At 38.9% G+C, this 17661-nt stretch overlaps 1 protein-coding gene across 2 annotated transcripts in view; it reads right to left on the bottom strand.

The window, feature by feature from the left end:
* The window catches only part of SLC44A5 (solute carrier family 44 member 5), a 62981-nt gene that overhangs the window by 27167 nt on the left and 18153 nt on the right, over window positions 1-17661 (bottom strand). For both annotated transcript variants that reach the window (XM_059853520.1, XM_059853521.1), the window contains exons 2-4: window positions 7005-7053; window positions 5480-5553; window positions 3600-3684 (exon numbers count right to left, since the gene is read on the bottom strand). In XM_059853520.1, coding sequence (XP_059709503.1) covers window positions 3600-3684; window positions 5480-5553; window positions 7005-7053 — 208 coding nt within the window. The remainder of the gene's footprint in view (window positions 1-3599; window positions 3685-5479; window positions 5554-7004; window positions 7054-17661) is intronic.

The raw sequence follows: 17661 nt of genomic DNA, 5'->3' as shown, positions 1-17661 counted from the left end.
TGCATGGAAACTCACCATCAGCAAATGCTTCACTGTAAAAGCTGCCTAATTTTTCTTGATCAGAAGGTGGCACCAAAATCAATCAGAAGCTTTTTATGGCTGGAAACCAAAAGCAGTTGTCCAGAAAACAGAATATAACAGCATCTAGTAATAACATTGACAAGATCCCCCTTGATATAAATAAGGGTCAGTCTGTCAGTCCCACATATTTGACACCTACTGGAACTTAGAGCCTTGTGGCAGCTGTCACTTAAGTCTGGATTTGTTGGAAACTTAGGACCCCAAGATCTCTTGATTTTAAGACGTGGGTTTTGAAGATAGCAAAATGTCATGTTAGTCTTCACTATGTCAGAAAATTATCAGATAGCTCTAGTGAAGATAATATGGCAGTAGACCTGCCCTTTTTAAACAAAACTTCAAAGCCAGCTACTCAGGGTTATGCAGTGCCCCTGCATATGCACCCCAAGAAATGGTGCATATGCCCCCTATGGACTATGAAGGGCTACCAAGTTAGAGAGATGGAGCACTTCTCCCATGAGGAATGGCTGAGAGAATTAGGATTGTTAAACCTGGAGAAGAGAAGGCTTCAGGGGTGTCCTAACTGTGGCTTTCCCTGAAGGGAGCCTACAAAACATTTAACCTGAAGGGAGCCTACAAAAAATATGGAGTTGCTACTTACAAGGGCCTGGAGAGATAGGGCAAAAGGGAATGCTTCCCACTGACAGAGAGTAGGTTCATATACAATATTGGGAAGAAATTCTTGGCTGTGAGGGTGGTGAGGCCATGACACAGGTTTCCCTGAGCAGCTGTGGCTGCCCCATCCCTGGAAGTCTTCAAGGCCAAGCTGAACAGGGCAACCAGGTCAAGTGGAAGGTGTCCCTGGCCATGGAATGAGGGTTGAAATGAGATGAGCTTTAAAGTCTCTTCCAGCTCAGGCTATTCCATGCTTCTGTGATATGCAAGAGACTCCACAAAGCAGTGCTTGAGCCCCCACTGACCTTCACCATGGCACTGTAGCACAGTGGGAGCTCTGTCTTGTGAGCAGGATGGCAATATTAACAATGAAGGGTGCTTGGGCTAACAAGGCTGCCCCTCTTCTATCCTTCCTGCTTCAACATCAGTCCTGCTTCTACATCTCATTGTATCCCCCAGTCTGGGACATATCCTCTGTTCTCCCACCAGCATGACTCCCACCAATTGCTGAATAGGGCTGTACCATCAAAGACACTATATAGCACCACTGCACATTCAAACTCCATTTAAGACTGGGATTAACTCAACTGCCTGACGTTTTTTACAAGGTTAACTTGTTTTCACTGAGGTATATTCTGCTATGCACTGTTTAAGAAAAGATGCATCCTGGAAAAACTAATTCACCACCACTAGTTGCTCTTTCTAAATAAGTAGAACACAATTTTGGACTGAAATGTCATCATTCTTCAATAGTTTCTTGATGGTCTTTATTAATGAATAAATATAAAAAACATTAATAATAAATAACAATAAATAAAAAAAACATTAATGAATTCTCTTTTTTTCTTAGCCCACTTGCTGGTATTGACAATAGAAAAGAAAGTTTAAATATATACATAACACATGAAAACACACACTGAGAATTAGGTCTGTATTCTGTATAATGAAACTGTCTTGTATTCCATTAGTACATTATGCTGTGCAGAATGCAAAACAAGTTCAGAGATTACAAATCAACTAGTGGACAGATTACAAGAAGACACAAAGAGGTCTAACAGAGACTTTCATGATGATACAGAAAGAATTTATTTGACTGCACTGCATTCACTGGAGTTCAAATGGATTTTTGCACACGCTGTGAGTGTTGGCTTTGTTTCTAACTTGTCTTTTCTACTCCTCAGTGAGATTGCTGAAAATACTTGTTACAAGGACAAGGTTCAAAACACGAAGATTGTGATTACTTTCCAAGAAAAAATGTCTCAGACTAAACCCTTGAGGACTTCAGAATATCACAGCTCTAGGTTAGTCTTTCACACTGCTTACTTTCAGGGAATCTGAAAAACAACGGTATTGACAAAAGCCTCACAAGCACATCCTCAGCCCCATTCCAGGGACTAGAGTGACTCTTTGAGAGGGGTATCCTGGCCTACTGCCATAAACACTCTTGCTTTTCTGGTAGGTTGTATTATGTGTCTTCTGATTTATACTTTTATAAGAATCTCCTCAATGTACCAAATAAATGCCAAAATGCAGTCTCAGTAGCTGTATTATTTTCCAGCAATCTTATATAGGGAGGGTCATTTGTAAATACAAACCAAAAATCACAATGTAAGAAATAACTAAAGGGAAGACTCAAGTAACAAACAGAAACATGGAATGGGAGTGAATGGTAAGAATCAGAGAGAAACACCTGGCTCCACATCACACAGGATATCAAAGCTGTGTGTCTGAGACTCCCAAAGTCATTTGACCCCTACTTCCTACTGGCGACAGAGGGGACAAGGACAAATTGGCAGCGAGGTGGGGAACAGGGAAGTGGTGCAGTGAGGGGAACACACATGCCACTACAACTTTTTCCTCCTTGTTTTTCCTCTTCAGGAAGTTTGACTCTCCAAAAATTGCTGTGAAGAACAGTCTGAGGGTAGAACAGGTTTTCTTTTACTAGCCTGTTTCCCCTGTAAAAAAAACTTGAGAAGATATATAGCCCTAGCCCTACTTCTGTTCCAGTCTCTATTTCCTGCTCCTTCCCTTCTGAACTGCCCTTTGGACAGTGGCTTCCTAATTTTTTTCCACAGAAAACTAAATGGAGAAAGAAAGAAGCAGCAAAGAGTTGTTATCAAACACTAGCACAGCATCCAGCTTCTTGACAGTGACAAGGGCATAAAGCATGCCTAAAACTTACCTTTCTAAAGGAAGATGGTGAGTGAAAAAGAAAACCTTTTTAAAATTCTATTTCATAAACCATTTAGATTTTCAAAGAAAACATAGATGCAACATCTTCCTTCCCTGAGCAACTATTTTCATGTGTAAGCACTCTGTTGGTATCAACTAACTAATTTAACTCTTACAATTCAAAACCTAAAATGACTGAAAAAAGAGACAAGTAAATAGAGCCATTTAGCTCTATTTACCCCCCGTTTATCCAAGAAGGATGTAGTTCCAGCTGTCTGTCTCCCAGAGTACTCAGTCTCCTCTCTATTGGCACAGGATAAAAAACAAGAGCCTTCCATTACAGACTTTTCTGTTATTTGGTGCATGTTGACAAAAACTATAGACCAGACTACAATGCCTTAAGACTTCTCTTATCCCAAGGTGGATGAAGAATTATTCAACAGTTATGAATTATCCAAACTTTGGCAACTAGAAGCTGTGCCAGCTAGTCACCTTCTATACAACTGCTGACACAATCTTTAAGTTATATTGACACCTTACAAAAAATATTCTCTAAATGACATAAACAACTGCCTTACAGTAATAATTTGGATCTGGATTTGCACTGGGAAACTAAGACATTTCTGAGCTTTATTTGGAATAAATACAGTAAGAGTGTCACTGTCTCTTTGACAGAGATTTGAAACCTCACATCTTATTCACAATAAAGATATGTAAATGGATTTAGTACTCACTCATTGAGGGTATCTCTCTGCCCACAGAACTGCCCATAGCTGTCAGTTGGATAAATCACTTTCCTGGGGTCCCCGTGCACCCAAGCTGCAAAATACACAATACCTCTTAAGATATTAGTCAAGTGTTCACAGTTAATGATTAAAATTAGCTAGCATGAAAATGTATCACTTCTAAAGTACCATTTTATACTTTGTAGATCAACACTGAAGAGTACTGATTAGTAGATTTCCTAATGAAATACTAAAATGCAAAGCACACTAAGTTCTACTAAGATATGGATTAAACTGTAAGAAAGCAATTCAATGCTCCAAGTCCTTTCCAGCCTGACCTCGAACACTTCCAGGGATGGGGCAGCCACAGCTTCTCTGGGCAATGAGGGCCAGGGCCTCACCATCCTCACAGGGAAAAATTTCTTGCTCATCTCTAATCTAACTCTGCCCTCTGTTAGTTTAGAAGCCATTTCCCTGTGTCCTGTCACTCCTGTCCTTGTGCAAAGTCCCATTCCAGCTCTCTTGGAGACCATTTAGGCACTGGAAGGAGCTCTAAGGTCTCTTGGAGCCTTCCCTTCTCCACACTGAACAACCCCAACTTGTCAGCCTGCCTCCATAGCAGAGGTGCTCCAGTCTTCAGAGCACTTCTCCTCTGGACTCGCTCCAATATGTCAATGTCCTTCCTGTGCAGGGGGCCCCAGAGCCAGATGCAGGAGTGCAGATGGGGTCTGACAAGAGCAGAGCAGAGTGGCAGAATCCCCTCCTTTGACCTGCTGACCACACTTCTTTCAACGCAGCCCAGGATACGTTTGGCTTTCTGGGCTACAAGTGTACGTGGCTGGCTCACGCTCAGACCTTATCAATCCACATTGCCAATTCCTTCTCCTCAGGGCTCCTCTCAACACAAATTGTTTTCCTCTAGCTTCTGCTGCCTGAAATTTTCCATCACAGTTACTTCATGATTGCAAACTTTTCAAACCATGTCATTTTTTTGAACACACTTAATATTGAGGGGTTTTTTAATCAGTAAAAATGTGGCTTTGAAATTCTCCCTAATTACCTGCAGAAAAGCAGCTCTTTAGAGAAAGACCTTGGGGACCTGGGGGACAACAAGCTTTCTTTGAGCCAGCAGTTTATCCTCGGGGCCGAGAGTCTGATGGGATCCTGCGGTGCTTCAGGAAGAGCCTTTCCAGCAGGTCAGGGAGGGATCCTGCCCTGTGAGGCACCTCTGGAGTGCTGACTCTGGGCTCATCGGGACAAGAGGAACATGGAGCTCCTGGAGCAGGGTCAGTGGAGGCTGCGGAGGTGATGAAGGGCCTGGAGCAACTCCGTGCCCAGGAAAGGCTGAGGGAGCTGGGGCTGCTCAGCCTGGAGAGAAGCCCCAGCTGAGAGGGGCTCAGCTCTTGGTGACCCTGTGTGCAGAGCATGAACCAGGCTCTGCTCCAGGGCCCAGCAATGGCACCAGAGCAACGGGCAGGGACTGAGCCCAGGAAGTTCCACCTGAACATGAGGAAGAACTTCTTCCCTGTGCAGTGATTGTGCACGTGAACAGATTGCCTAGACAGGGTGTGGAGTCTCATTCACAGGGGATATTCCAGAACCATCTGGACACAATCCTGTGCCATATACTCTGAGATGACCCTTCTGAGCAAGGATGTTGGACCAGATGACCCACTGCAGTCCCTTCCAGCCTCACCTAGTCTATTTCTGTGAATTACAATAGATACTGAGTGTTAATTCATCACTTGCTTCTATGAAAGGCATTACTTATTGATTGGAAGGCTTTGCACTAACATAAGCAAAAGAGACATTTCAATAAAAAATTCTAACATTCACAAAGCTGCTTCCCCTCTATATGAAAATGCATTACTATACCTCTATTTACTTACCCACAACTCCTAATGCAATGTAACCTAGAATGACAACGATGAAGATCACACAGCAAATAATGTCTGTGCAGCGCCTAGGGGCAAGAAGAAACACTTTTTAAAAATAAGGTCTTTAATATGACCCTTCAAAACCACTGATTGTCATATGGTATTTTAACATCCGAATAAGATATCTGCACCAGCACTTTGCAGAAGTTTTAGTCACAAACTCACATTTGAGGTGTAAGGTCCTGTTATTGCAGCAAGACCAGCAAATAAATGTGTATGCTTTTTTCGCTGTAGACAACGGAACATATTGAGGAACTGATTTAAATACTGTTGAAACAAGTAATGCTTTACAACACTGAACCCATGAGATCGCTTATCATACAAGTGATGATGTAAGTGGTAAGACATACGACAAGACATCTGCCTCAGAATTCATTTTTAGCATCTGCCATTCTTTCCATTTTCCAATCTATGTTTTCTCTTACAGAGAAACATTTTTAACATAAAAGACATAAAGGGAGCAGATTTTTTAAACAACTGGAGAACTTGAAATGTGTTTCCAAGTGCAGACACTTCTTTAGAGAGGAACAGCTTTATCATCTCACTGAAATAAACTTTTGGTGAGGCTGAGGTGGTACAGGATCCAGGGTCAATATGACAGTAACCTAAGATAGGACAACCGCTCAAAATTGAAGAAGCGATGCCAAAACAATGCTTCTCATTTTCCCATCCTCCATTCAGAAGCAGTTCTGACACTGCTCAAGTTTGGCTTGATACACTGGCAATACCATAAAGATACTTCACAAACTAGGATGAACTCCCTAAACAAGTATTTCTATTTATTTCAAAAATTATTACTTTTCAGAGAGGAAGAACTACATCCTGCATATACAAGGACAGTGTGTTTGTGTTCAAATGACAGTATGACAAGTCAGTAGTATGCTTCTCTGTCATAAATTTTCTCCTGAGAATGGTAAAACTGAAATAACTTGTGGTTCTCTAATTTGTTCTTCTCAGTAACGACAGTAAACGTTAGTTTAGAACTTAGCTCTCTACATCTGGAAAAACACTGAAAAATTGCCCATGATTAAAAGTCGGACTTGATGATCTTGGAGGTATTTTTCAACCTTAATGATTCTATGACTTCTTTAGATGCTTTCTGAGCAATTTCACTCTGCTTGTCAACTAATGAACCTTCTAAGTGGTAACATGCTTTCATCCGCATTTCATAAAACTAAGCGAAGTCAAGTCAGATTGTTCTGTTAGGTGGCTCTGTCACAAAGAGGTGTATCAGAACTACTACACATGTTAGACAGCAGATACTAACCAATGCAAGGCACACAGAACTGGCATTCAAACTAAAAGGACTTGAGAGCACAGAGCTTAATACTCCCTAGTAATCATCCATCCTCAAAGGTAATAAAGATGGTGGTCTGGATTTAGAAGACTTGCAGAATCAAATTCACAAGTTTTGCTAACAAAAAATTTTAACCCCTGTCCACCAAAATAATTTAACAAAGTGAGTAATGATATTTACCTGTTATGAATAGGTCCTCTGAACTTCGGGTCAAATTTCCTTGGTTCACCTGCATTTAAAATAAAACAATATAAAAGCATGTCATTATTTAAAATAAAATCTGTCCTGAGGGGACTGTTAACACCAGCCTTTGAAGAGCATCTTCCATATATTCATATTTAATCAGTTTTGTTAAAATCATTTCATATGGGCAATACCCGTAATTCACCAATAAAATTACCTAGGTTTTGTATATGAGATTAAAGCTTTTTTTCTTCTAACTTAAAAATATTGAGGGCCTCACATTTACCACATAAAAAGTTACCTTTAATGTACATCCTATGACTATGCCTATGCACAGGTTCACAATGCATTTGAGAGACAAGGATTACGCCTCCCAGTCACAGGCTAAGTGTGTCTGACAGCGAGTAAATGAACCTGCCTCTCTGCAGTTACAGACTATGCGCTTTTGATTTTTCTCCAGAATCACAGAACATTAAAGGGTTACAAGGGACCTTAAATATAATCTAGTCCCAACACCTCCTGCCACGAGCAGGGACACCCACAGCCTCCATGGGCAAACTGTTTTTCATGTGACTATCCTGGTTAGTTCCAACTGATTCACTCTACACATAAAAAAACCCCTATATTAAAAATTCACCAAATACTAACACCCCAACCGATGCTTCCCATGGGGACCAGAATAAGAGAAAATAAAATATGATCTCACTTGGTAAAGAGTAATAAAAAATTACAGTCAAATTAAAATTTTCAAGTTTGGGCTACTGTATGAAGAGAAACAAGCAGCTTTTCATTCAGCAGACCAGAATATGGATTTTTCCTTTTGAAGCTAGCTATTCAGTTTTAGGGGACTTTTTCCTTACAAAGTTTAGTGATTATGAAGATTTACTGAATAAAACTCTGTGCAATGAAAAATTACTCCTTCATTCAAATGTCAAAGCTACAATACAATTTATTGCTTCAGAGTGCTTTTTCACTGCTTTCTTAAGGATCTCCTCCTCCAAATATCCCTGGTATTACATGGTGCTACCAGCCTAAATTTCCTCCCCTGGGCCCCAAAGAAAAACACTTATTTTTGTCAATTAGAGAACAATTCAGCAACTTCTCAAAAGCAGAATTTGCTTATTAACTACATGCCAGACTTTGTTCTTGGTTCGTATCAGAAAAACCTTATCAAAACACACACACCAGTACAATAAACACAGCAGTTAATAAAATCCTATTTGCCCTTCATCTGAGTTACTCAGATCCACCTTAGCAAGCTCCTGCAACAACAATATCTTAATAAAGAAGAGACAAAAAAATTAAAACTTTACAGAAGTGATGTATGACAGCAATGCTGGGGAGTAGAAGAAGTTATGCTGTGATACATGGTCAGGAAATCAAATGTACCATACACAATATCTAATGCTGAGCCAACACCTGTATATTGAATGAACACTTTTGAACAGAAATTCCTACAAAACAAATATTTCTACTACAAAATAATTTACCACCAGAACAAAACCATATGTAACATCATGCCCTATAGACAAGTTCTGGCTTTAAGGCACATTGAAGCTGAACTTATGTCCTTGGCTCTTACAAGACCTGTTGAGCACATAAGAATAGCCACACCAGATCACACAAAAAAATCCATCGAATCCACACCCTGAATGTTACAGGGGGCCATATCTGAGGAGGAATGCAACACCAAGGCAAACACTGTAGTATTTCCCCAACACTGATATTACAGAGACTTGCAACTGCATTTTTCTTAACTAAAAGTACTGACTTTGCATTTAATAGCTGTGAGTGAATTTCATTTTCATTCATTGAAAAATTGAGATTCAAGGAATCTCTATTTACCTTGTATATACTTTAACAATCTGCAATGCTCTACATCACAAAGTACTACAAGTCAATCAAACATTTAAGTACTACCTTTTTCTATCTGTTTTAAGCTTGCAATCAATCAGTTTATTACTGTACTGTATAACATGGCAGCATATTATGCTAACAAAAATGTTACAAATTATTATACTCAAATGTCCTGGTCTGCTCAAATATTTCTTGTACATAAGAAATTTCATCGTTTTGGTCATGCTTCTATTCCTTTTCTTACCCTTTACAGTGCTACTATACAGATCACTAGAAAATGAGGGGCCAGAACGGCAGAGGATATTCAACACAAATATTGAATGTGATTTATATAATCCCATAATGACTCTTTCTCTCTGACTCCAGTCCATTCCTAACAATTCTAACAGTCTACTTGCTTTTATGGGCAAACATTTCTACTGAGTTACCCATTAAGACTCCAAGTTCTCACTCTTGAATTTTAGTAGTTAGCTCAATCCCACTACTGGAGGAGCCTAATCTCCAAAGCTATTCAATGTTCTCCTTAAAAATTAAAACAATTAAGTAGAATGACCACTTTGAAACTGTGCAGGTGACAAGTGTTAAAATACTTCTGGAGACAGAGGTATTTATCAAAAAGGATTTTTATAATCAACACTTCAAAGTGATTTTTGTAAAGTAACAGAAGTTGTAAAGACAAACTCTATTCAGGAATCCATACAGAACAACTGATTTCAAAAACACTGTTGAGAAGAATCATAAAGGATTACAGCACACTACAAAGAGAGAATGAGTCAGTCAAGCAATGTCTGCAAAAAAAGCACCACTTTTTCAAGATGTACGAGCATGATTGAAACAGTCACTGTTCCTTGTGCTTGGGGACATGAGAGGCCTCAAATGAATAACTATTTCTAGAACATGTCACTAGAATTTCAGAAGGTACAAACAAATTAGAGAGAGTAGAGGGATTTATTAGAAACAAAATACTAGGAGTTTTACAGAAAGCAGTAAATGAATGCAACTTCAATGACTGTGATTAAGCAAAGGAGCACAAAATAACAGTCTTCAATCACCATGCAAAATTTACAACGAACAGTAGTTGTTTCCTCTATCCGTTCGATAAGCTAACCTCAATTGCAGCAAGGATGATTTAGGTTAGACATTAGGAAATCTTTCAGGACACAATCATATACTGAAACACACACTGGAATTTTCATCACACTAAGTTTTTAAGAAAGGATTATACAAATATCACTTTAGAAGAGAACAGGAAAATGTAACATCTCAGCACACAGAGAGCAAAATGGATCTAATAAATAAGAGGATAAAAACAAAGCACTACAGAAAGGGAACTCCAATTCAAATGGAGACTCTCATCTCCAATAAGCCAGAAGACAGATGCTGTGAAATTGAAGTAACAGCCACTAACAGGTGTAAAATTATTGCAGTACTGCAAACTCCTTCCAAGAACTGTTCCTCACACCAGAAGTCTGTATGCTTATGGTGGCATGGTGTAGGGCAAGGGCAACGTGGCTCAAACTACCTCCTCTGTCACTAAGCTCTTGGTAAAAATTCATTACAGAATCTGGTAAGAAACAGTAAAAACATTCTAAGTTCAAAATACACTAGAATTCACTGTCAGAAGTAGTCTGGATCCTGAAATACTCCTTACAGCTGATCACAACTGTGATCGGTTTCATGGAACAACAGAAAAAAAGGAAAAATGCCATTTGTTTAATTTTTCTAACTTAATTCTAAATTAAATTCAAATCCTCTACTTTATTACTACTATTCTTTAAAAATTCAGAAGATTTTTTGGGGGGTGAGGAGGGAATTATTTATGTTTCTATTATCTACATTGCTCCTGGTGAAAGCAAACCACTTCCCCAGCTATAAAAGCCCAAATATATTTAGAAAGCAAATTCCAAGCTTTAGGAGTTTGGTAGGCATAAGGAAGAAAGCAGTGGTGAGGGGGGACTTACACCTTTCGCTAAGATTTAAAACTGGGATTATATTTTTTCTTTGAGGATGAGACAGATCTATTTTACAGGCTGCCTTATAATACAAAACTTGAAGTATGTTGAAGCAAAATACCATTACCAGAAATAAATGACAAGGTATTTACAAACTCTGACTCCAAACAGCATATGAAGTTAATTGTTACACTTTATCAATGTAATAATTTTAAAGAGAAACTCTAAATTACTTACCTAAAGTAAAAATTAACAATATACACATGTAAAACTTACCTTTGATGTGCAATTTAAATAAACGAGCAAATGACATGCAGAAGAAAATTAGACTATTGCTAATAATTGAAGAAGTTACAGGAAGCCATTTGAGTCTGCATTCAAGCCCATTTAAGTCAATTGAAATAACAGAGTTGAAATACATGAGATTTAGATCAGGTGTTTTGAATTGTTCTAAGAAAGCAAGTAAATTACCATGTTTTCCATAGTAGTTTTCTTCATCTCTATCCATGTTACTGTACCTGGATCATTTGAGTAAACTGTCTGTGTGAGAAACCAACTGTGTACTTCTGTGTTGCTAGCCAGCACACTTACCCCAGCAAGCCGAGATACACAAAAATACTATTTAAATAGATTTAAAAATAAAGCTGATTGTCAAGGACTTCTCCTTGAACAGAAATTCACAAAGTAGGCAGGCCTTTCTGTGAATAGAAAGTTATCACTCAGTGCCTTGTCCACCTAGGTGAGCCAGCCTGTACAAAGAGGAATGACTTATCAGCTTGTATTAACCTACACTGCACTTGCAGAAAGGGAAACAGCTGCACCTTCCTGCATACGGAAGTCAATATAACTGGAAAAAAATCCTGATGATTTGATAACTGAAAATAAGATAAAACACTCTTGGCTACATTTCTGTAGCCTGTGCTACCGTGACAGTAAACAGTCCTTACATGCAACAGATGGCTGCATCTTTCCTCCTCTATACATGTGACTAGCATCCCAAAGCTCAAGTCATATAAGTCTAAAATGTAAACTGTCTGCTGTATACAACATTTCCAATCTTGTCAAGTGTAAATCTATCTGCAGAAGTAGTCATCATTTACTAAATTATTTCTTACTAGAATGTACTTTTTGTATTTCAGCACAGCACGGCAAAAGTACAGAACAGAAGAGGTAATGCTAGAAGGTCTCAGCATTGTTACTGTAATGTTTTCATAGTGAAACGAGAAATACAAGGCATTATACTCAGTATGTGAATCTGAAAGCCTGAGGCAATCTCTCCTTTGAAGCCACAAAGGAACAGAATCTATATGTGGTGATCCTGAACAGAATGGAATTTCCATTCTCTGTGGAATAGGAGTAAAACACCAATTGTAGAATTTTGCAATGAGAAATGTGTACATTTGCATATGCACTCCTACGATACTGTACAAGACACAGCTGAACTACATCCTGGAATGACAAACCAACACTTTTAAGTCAGCCCTGTCACTGCATAGTACGCAATGACAAAGAAGAATAATCTCATATGATGTTTAACCAATGATGCCTGTGATATGAAGTCAAAGCCCATTTTGTTATTAGAGAACTTAGCAGCAATGTTCTAATGTTTACTGAATCAGATCTTTTGTATAACTAGTATCAGGCAACTGAAGTTAAAGTAACACATTGAAGATGTAGACTGATCTCCTGCAAAATAATAACTGTTGCCTGAACCCTGGTACTTAACTACCTCCCAAGACCTGCTGTCATTCTTAGGCATATAGGGAAAAAAGAAAAGAAATGCATTGAGGCCAAGTGACAGATTTTACTGTGCTCCCATCTGCACCTCTGTGAAAGGCTGCTTTATTAAATTTCAATATAGTAAAGGAACAGAAGGCACTGAACAGACAGTGCTAAGCAAAAATGGACACTAACTAACATGCATTTGGTCAGAAATATATTACTCAACTCCAATAAAATGCTATTTCTGGTTTGATAACTGTTCATTTCTTCAGGTTTTTTCTCTGGTGTTTGGTCAACAATTACATGTGCCAGTGACTAGAACAGGTACAGCTTTTTAAGAGAATAGCGTTTTTATTAGCAAGCCGTTGGATCTGCATGTCTAGGCGCTGCTCCCCTCTACTGGAGCACATCAGTCAGTTCAAGTAATACAAAATATTGCTAGAAAAGGCCTCAGCAACACTAAGGCCTCTGTGTACTCCAGCTGCTAATTGAATGCTCAAACGTGCAAGTGCACAAGACAACAAATTAGGCTGCCAACAAATGCACGGGGTGTAGTAGGATTGAAAGAGGTTCATCCCAGTTATGTTTCTCTGAAAAAAAACACATTAAGATTTTGATGCTTCTGCCGATCTCTTCTCAGTAGGATTACTAAAAAATCCCAACACAACTTCCCTGCAAAACTGATCTATCCCTTTCAGAAGTAGAAACTTCTTGAACATATATAAAAGCCTAAAATTTTCAAAGTTTATAGTTTTAATTTTGCAAAGAATCCAAATAAATATTTGAAATGTAGTGCTGTTTAGTGGTAATCAATTTAATTATACTTAGAACATTTTTTAAAGCAAACTTAAGGTACAATTTAAGCCACATGAAATATTCCTTATGCAGACACAGCCTAATAATCCTAGTAATGTAAAATAACACATTATTACTGTAAGACACACGTGTTGAAGCAGTATAATAGGTAAAAAGGTTGACATTAATAAAATCTTTCAGTAAGTCTTGTACCTGGTTTACTGGCATACTGGGGCTTTTTTCCTCTTTGAAAGATTCAGGTGTAACATTTATTATAATACCATGTGTTGCATATAACTTTATAAAATAAGGGCCCTTGTTACCTTTGTAAAATCATGGATCAGGCCTGATAGTTTGGCTAAGAAAAAAGGGACTATGGGAAAGTGACTCAGCTGAATTGGAGGTAGAAAAACAAGTTATATAACCATTACCTGTTCACATCATGGTTTATAGTGGTTGGTTGGATTATGTTTGTTATGTTTGAAAACTACGTAACTGATAATGGGCTAACTGCTTAAAAAGGCCTGGTTTTTGCAATAAAGAGACTCACCTTTGCACCTGCCAGGGGACTTTGCATTGCTTTGCATCATACAATCATGGACACATAAATTGCAACTATAATAAAAACACACTTATGATTCCTCTCCTGTGTAATAAATCGTACTAAATGTCAGCTGCCTTTGAAATATCTTTTATGCGCAAGTATAAGTTTCTGTACTGCCATTATGCTACTGATACTGACTCATGACTTGCAAAAACTGGAAGGGTGAAGAGGGAAGAGGAGTGGTAGATGAGATAAACAAGCCACCTCATCACTTAGGTGTCCTTTTCTTTACAAAGTTGCAAAGACAGAGATCTCAACCTGCAAATCAGTTTCCACCCACACTTAGTCCAAATTTCAAAAGTGACTGTTGCTGACTTACAGTGAAGCTGAGGGCATTCAGCACTGCTCACAAACCAAGTGCCACTGCTGCGAGTCTTATCAAAGACCCGAATAAAGGAAGAGGGGCTAAAAAACACAACACAGTGAAAGGCAAGGGTTTAAGGTTTCAAGCAGACCAAACTACTATGTACTATTTAGTTTTACCCATAATTCAGATTCCTTCATTTCCCAAGAAGTCCAAGACATGTGCACAGCATAAAGAGAATTGGCCAGGAATCCTGAGGTCAGTGACTGTTCAGTGGAGAAGGCTGACTGTCATTCTACTGTGGTTCAAAAACCAAGCACTAAATCAAACTCTAAGAATAAAATTATTATCATTGCAGTCTCCTAATTAGCCATGTAGCTGAAAAAGTATGATGTATTCCCTGTCATAACCACAAGACAAAGCAAACAACAACACATCATACTCCCATATGACTATCAGCCCAAAGATTGCGCAATATTTTTTCCTGATGGTGACTGTACAATTAACATGCTGTCCATGTTCACTTAACATTAGAAAAAATATCACCAGCATGATATAATCTCATGTCAAAGGTCCATATCTAACGTTCTCCTAATTATTAGTGACAGCACAGGCTATTAGGCTGGTATTGAAGCATACCAGTTGTCAAACAATTACCCTCAGAAAGGGGACTGAAAATGTATACAGTTAATGTATTACAAGTAAATTATCAATGAACTGCAATTCTGCCATGTAATCAAAAACACCAATAGCTAGTGGAACTTTTACAGTTCTCTGAACAACAAACAAAATATTCCCAGCAGTTTGGGTCACATACAGTGCTTCATTACAGTTTCAGTGTGCTTATTAGCTGTTCCCCCTAATTCTTCTTTGGAGCTGAAATTGTCTGGGGTTCTTTTCCCACCTTCCATTTCTTATTCTTGTTCTGCGGCTAATGCAGCAACAAGTTTCATGGAATACCCAAGCAAAGACACAGCTACTAAGACACTTCTGAAATGATATGATGTGTGGGAAGAGTACTTCTCTGCAAACTCAACTATTCTACAGGACATTTTTTTCAAAGTGAGGCTGGGCCCAGGAGACTGGGTGAACTCTAGAACAAAGCAAGTTCTGTCTGTTAGTTATGTTTGATGCAACTGTTTCGTTAAATATTTCTCTTTCCACGTGCTTTGATGTATTAATCCAGCTAGAAAGGGCTCTTGACCTTGGAACACACTCTCATGCTTTAGAAAAAACAGAAAATACCTAAAAAACCCTAAAATACAGCCTTGACAATGCTTTACCCAGAAAACGGAGTTTTTTTGAAATAATCAGATGCTTTCTACCAAGGATCAGAAAATGCCACTTTTCTGGTTTTAGTCTGCTTTATTCCAGCTGATCTAGAATGACAGATGACAGTTAATGATATTTTCTCCAAGCAGAGTCTCTAATCCCAAATGCTTTATACCATGGCATATCATTGTAACCTTTTCTAGTTATTCTTATGCAGTAAAATGCTGCATACAGATACCGTACCAAGACCTTTTCTATAAATCATTAAAATAGCACTTTTATAATCTCAGAAGGAGGGTGTTAACTTCAGCATCTACCATTTATAATCACAACACAGCACTGTTGCTACTGGGAAAAGAAGATCAACTATACATGTTTTTTTAGATATAAAAATGCCAGGTGGACAAAGCAAGAACTGGATTATTCTGGACTTTGCGTACACCATCTATATGCCACTATTCTATTTGTACAAATGCATTCAATTACTTTGGAAGCATGAGAACAGTCAGACTCACAGCCTTATGAATAAACTAGTGTCTAATTCACAAAAGCCACGTTGAAACTGCAGTAATCAGAGCCTTGACCGCAATGCATAATTTTGAAGATGTGTCTTTCTCTGTATACCAAGGCCTTTTCTAATAGCTGCGTATTAAACCAAGAATGGTCAATGGTTGCCTGTATTTGTTTAAAGAGCTGGCTTTTTTTCTGAAAGCTAGATATCAAAACCCTAATGCAACATGTTAATGAAATGTCCAATATAAAATGAACACAGCTATCACATCTCAAGTTGTTCCATAATTCTAAAATTTGTCAGTCAGTATTACTGACACAATTCTCAGATGCTAAGGTAAGGTTCTATCCTTTCTCTCCCCTCCTTCCTGCACAGCCTTTTTAAACATTTAAAAATGCAACTTGTGTCTTGAAGACAATGAATTGTCAAGCATCCAAATTTTAGACAATTACCTCTGTTTTATTTCCCCTTGTGGTTCTTCATGTCTCGGGGACTCTCTGCCTGGTGCACACTATCCTGTTACTGATGTAGTATGGATGTATGACACTTCCACTTCAGCAGGAAGTGTCTGTTGAGCACATTCAGAAACTGGCAAATTCACTTTTACAATTAGGACCCCACCTTTAAGAGGAACTGTATTCCTGCAGGTAAACATAGGAATTTGAACATAATTTTTACACAATTACAGAATGTACTGAGTTGAAAGGGATCCTCAAGGATCATCTAGTCCAACATTCCACATAGCACCAGCCCCAAGAGTCATATCACGTGCCCAAGAGTATTGTCCAAATGCTTCTTGAACTCTGTCAGGCTTGGTGCTGTGAATCTTTTCCTAATAGCCACCCTAAACCTCCCCTAACACAACTTCAGGTCATTCCTTCAGGTCCTGTCACTGGGTACCAGAGAGAAGAGATCAGTGTCTGCCCCTCCTCCTCCCTGCACGAGGAACTTGTAGACTGCAATGAAATCTCCCCTCACTCTCCTCTTCTCTAGGCTGAACAGACCAAGTGACTTCAGCAGTCCTTCATACAGCTTCCCCTCAAGGCCCTTCGCCATCTCTGATGGCCTTCTTTGGATGCTCTCTAAGAGAATAATATCTTTCTCATATTGTGGTGACCAAAACATACAACACTCAAGGTGAAGCCAACCGGGTGCAGAGCAGAGTGGTACAATCCCTTCCCTTGCTCAGCTGGTGATGCTGGGCCTGATGTGCCCCAGGCACAGTCGGGCCCCCTGGCTCCAGAGCACCACTACTCATACTTCAACTTTCTGTCAACCAGCATCCCAGGATGCTTTCCACAGCACTGCATCCAGCATCTCATTCCCCAGTCTGTCTCTACATCCAGGGTTACCCATTCCAGATGCAGAAACTGGCACTTGCCCCTGTCAAACTTCATATGGTTGGTGATTGCTCAGTCCTCTAGCCTGTCTTCTGGTTTTTCATTAAACAACAACAAAACCCACATCACTACCATTACAAAATTAAATTAGTCTGGTACCTAAATCAAATGGAAGGTGTAAAATAAATAACATAACCTTTTGCTCCAGAACAAGTTATGACTTATTGTTAAGGGTAAAGCAGACTATTAATAGCCTTTCACAATTCCTTTTTGGGACGAACAAAATTTATACCACTA

Source organism: Haemorhous mexicanus, chromosome 9 (assembly GCF_027477595.1).
Source record: "Haemorhous mexicanus isolate bHaeMex1 chromosome 9, bHaeMex1.pri, whole genome shotgun sequence".
NCBI lineage: Eukaryota > Metazoa > Chordata > Aves > Passeriformes > Fringillidae > Haemorhous > Haemorhous mexicanus.
Note: the sequence above shows the minus strand (reverse complement) of the source record. Positions and strands in the feature narration are given on the sequence as shown.